Source organism: Lipophrys pholis (genome assembly GCF_963383615.2).
Source record: "Lipophrys pholis genome assembly, chromosome: 17".
NCBI lineage: Eukaryota > Metazoa > Chordata > Actinopteri > Blenniiformes > Blenniidae > Lipophrys > Lipophrys pholis.
In genome coordinates, this window is record NC_137643.1 from 23,781,785 (window position 1) to 23,785,018 (window position 3,234).

General features: G+C 43.3%; 1 protein-coding gene across 1 annotated transcript; it reads left to right on the forward strand.

The window, feature by feature from the left end:
* Positions 1-887: 887 nt before the first annotated feature.
* On the forward strand, positions 888-2,944 carry pomca (proopiomelanocortin a; the record flags this gene model as incomplete). The annotated part of the gene is made up of 2 exons (XM_080485766.1): positions 888-1,004; positions 2,414-2,944. 2 exons carry the CDS (start codon positions 888-890, stop codon positions 2,942-2,944), a joined length of 648 nt encoding a protein of 215 aa, XP_080341892.1.
* Between the last annotated feature and the right edge of the window lie 290 nt (positions 2,945-3,234).

The window sequence follows — 3,234 nt, forward strand, 5'->3', positions numbered from 1 at the left end:
CGAGATTTTTTTTTTTTACGGAGAGACGTCTGTCCATCCCTCATCATTTACCCATGGATGTGAATTCACATTACATCACTTAATTCTGACTATATCGGGTTGCTTACTGTATATGAACATGTGATTTTACACAGGATTTCCTTGATTAATAATAACACATATATAAGCAGCCCGGGATCCGTGTCTTTGTCCTTCGGACTCGACGAACGTCCACGACAGAACAAGGCTGCAGGCTGCAGGCTGCTCTGTCTCTACGTCCTAATTCTGGTAACTGCACCGTGTTTATGAGCTAAATCCTGTTCTGAAGCAGTTTTTCACCACTTCTTTAAACCGCGTACGATGGATTTTGTAGAAGCAGTCGCACGCGCTGGCATGTGGACGGACGGACTTTGTGAAAAAAACCTTTTTAAAAAAAATCTCGACTTTGATTTTCTACTTCTTCTGAAGTGCATGAAGGGTTGTATTTTTTTTAGCCTCCAAATATTTTTTTTTCCCAGTGCACTCTTCCGTACAGGAACAGAATTTTTTTTTTTTTTTAAATAAAATAAATACATACATAACAAAAGTAATACAAGAGAAAAACTAAAAATATATTGTAAAGGAGGATGTTTTTCCTTTCCCCAGTCACAAATGAATCCGCTTGCTCATGTGGGTTTGTTGGGTTTTTCTCTTTTCTCTGTTAAAAGCACCGAGAAAAGACTGTCTTGTATTTGGGGCTACCTAAATAAAGTTGAATTGAATAGAATTAAAGATATAGGTAATACTATGATTAATTTTAGCTGCCCATAACCAGGACTCTTTGTATAATTTGTATTATTTCTGTAGTTTATATTAAAATGAAGGCGTGTGAAGCTTTCCTTTGTCATTCTGGGGCAGATCACAGGAGAATGTGTCCTGTGTGGCTATTGGTGACCGCAGCGCTGGTGGGTGTGGTCAGAGGAGCTGTCAGTCAATGCTGGGAGCATCCGAGCTGTCAGGAGGTCAACTCTGAGAGCAGCATGATGGTAACACACACACACACACACACACACACACACACACACACACACACACACACACACACACACACACACACACAAACTATTAGAGAGAGCAAAATCCATAAATCCTCTATTTATTAAAGATTATTATCTGTTTGTTGGCATAAACATATTTCGCCAGAATTACAGTATATTAATATATTTTATTTAAAAGGAAAAATTCTTCTTGATCAAAAAAAACTAAATATTGGTCGTTATTTGATTTTCATTTTAAAAATCAGAAATGAAAATTGAAATTCCATGAATTTTTTTAATCAGGCTCTAGAAAGGATAAACAGAACTATTGAGGTTCATTTTCTGTTTAGAAAAACAACAAATTAAATCGTTATAGAACAGAAATTTAAAAAAAACAACCACCCAATTTATTAGATCGTGTGACCGGTCAACTTGTCATTTTCAAAGTAAAAGTGCATATGAGGACAGCGCTGTATTTCTTGCACGGAGGTCCGGTGCAATTTACCTGCGCTCACTACAACTTCCATGGCAGGATTCAGGATTATGTTATTTGCCGTTATATTTTTAAGACCACGAAAAACTGACGTTTGTAACCCTCGGTAACAGCAGCCGCTTTTTTTATGCAGCTGCAGCAGAAGGTAAGCGTGAACTTGGATTTCTGTCATTCATAAAGGTATTTATTCTGGCTACACGAGTATCTATCTGTGATACAAAGTCTTTTTATACTGCATTTCTGCCTGGTAACATAGTTTTGTAGCCATAAAAGAAGTTATTGAGGGGTGGATTGAGTGGGGGGGGGGGGGGGGGGGGGTCTGTGCATACTAAGAAATTGAATCCTGGCGGCGCCACTGGCCGGCAGAACAGCTTGTTGTCACCCAGTCATAACGTTGATAGTTCCCCACTGTAAAATGCTGCACAAAGCCTTTGTTGGTCTTAGTTAGCCCTTCCTTTTTTGGTGTCGGTGTCTTCCTCGACTCACAATTTCCATTTTTTTCTGCAAACGGGCGCCTTGAAAAAGGTCCGCTATCGTATCATCCGATCTTGCTGTTAAATAAGCCGCCATCACCGTTCCAGGATAGCAGATAATGACATCACGCACCTGCCCGTGGGCCAATCGGTCAAACTCATTTTAATGACAACACTGAGGGTACGTCCGAAAAGTCCCCCCTGTCTCCTCATCTGTGGACTTTCCCCTTGTCACTTCTAAAACCAATTTTAAAAGATGAGGAGGACTGACCCCTGGAGGACACCACAAACAAATGCCCCAGCATGAGGAAGTGCAGTTTGCCAGTTCACAACCTCTCTTTACATCCCATCACTTTACAGATTATGCCATGGTTGATGCCTCGAATGATTTTTCCATCTCTTTTTCCCCTCGTTCAACCCACTGAGTGCATCTTCTCTCTCCTTTCCTGCAGGAGTGCATCCAGCTGTGCCGCTCCCTGACCAACGAGACCCCCCTCATCCCAGGCGAAGCTCACCTGCAGCCTCCTCCTCCATCAGAGATCCTGTCTCTTCTGCCTTTCTCCTCCATGTCATCTTCCTCCTCCCCCTCTCCTCAGGCCAAACGATCCTACTCCATGGAGCACTTCCGCTGGGGGAAGCCGGTCGGACGCAAACGTCGCCCCATCAAGATCTACACCACCAATGGCGTGGAGGAGGCGTCAGCTGAGGTCTTTCCCGGGGAGATGAGGAGGAGGGAGCTCGCGTCGGAGGTCATGGAGGACGAGGCGAAGGTGGCAGAGGAGGAGCAAGACCAGCTCCCTGGCGACTTCCAGGAGAAGAAAGACGGCACGTACAAGATGAAGCACTTCCGCTGGAGCGGCCCGCCAGCGAGCAAACGCTACGGCGGCTTCATGAAGAGCTGGGACGAGCGCAGCCAGAGGCCGCTGCTCACGCTCTTCAAGAACGTGATCAACAAAGACGGACAGGAGGAGAAGAGGGAATAGTGAGGACGGAGGAGAGACGTAGGAGTGTCACAGCCACAACTTCATTTCACTGGCCAACATGTCTCATTACTAAAGAAATACAATGTTTTTGCCAAACAAATTGACCTGTGTGACTTTTTCTCTGAACTCTGCGCCAACCAGTTAAAATACAAGATGCTCAGAAACCTTTATCATCTGAACAGCAAATATTCAATAAGGGGAAATTTCTTGAATTGTTGAAAAAAAAACCAAAGATTTTAAACTGTTAAAGACGTCTTGATATGGAAAGTAACAGAAACATCTGAGGAATA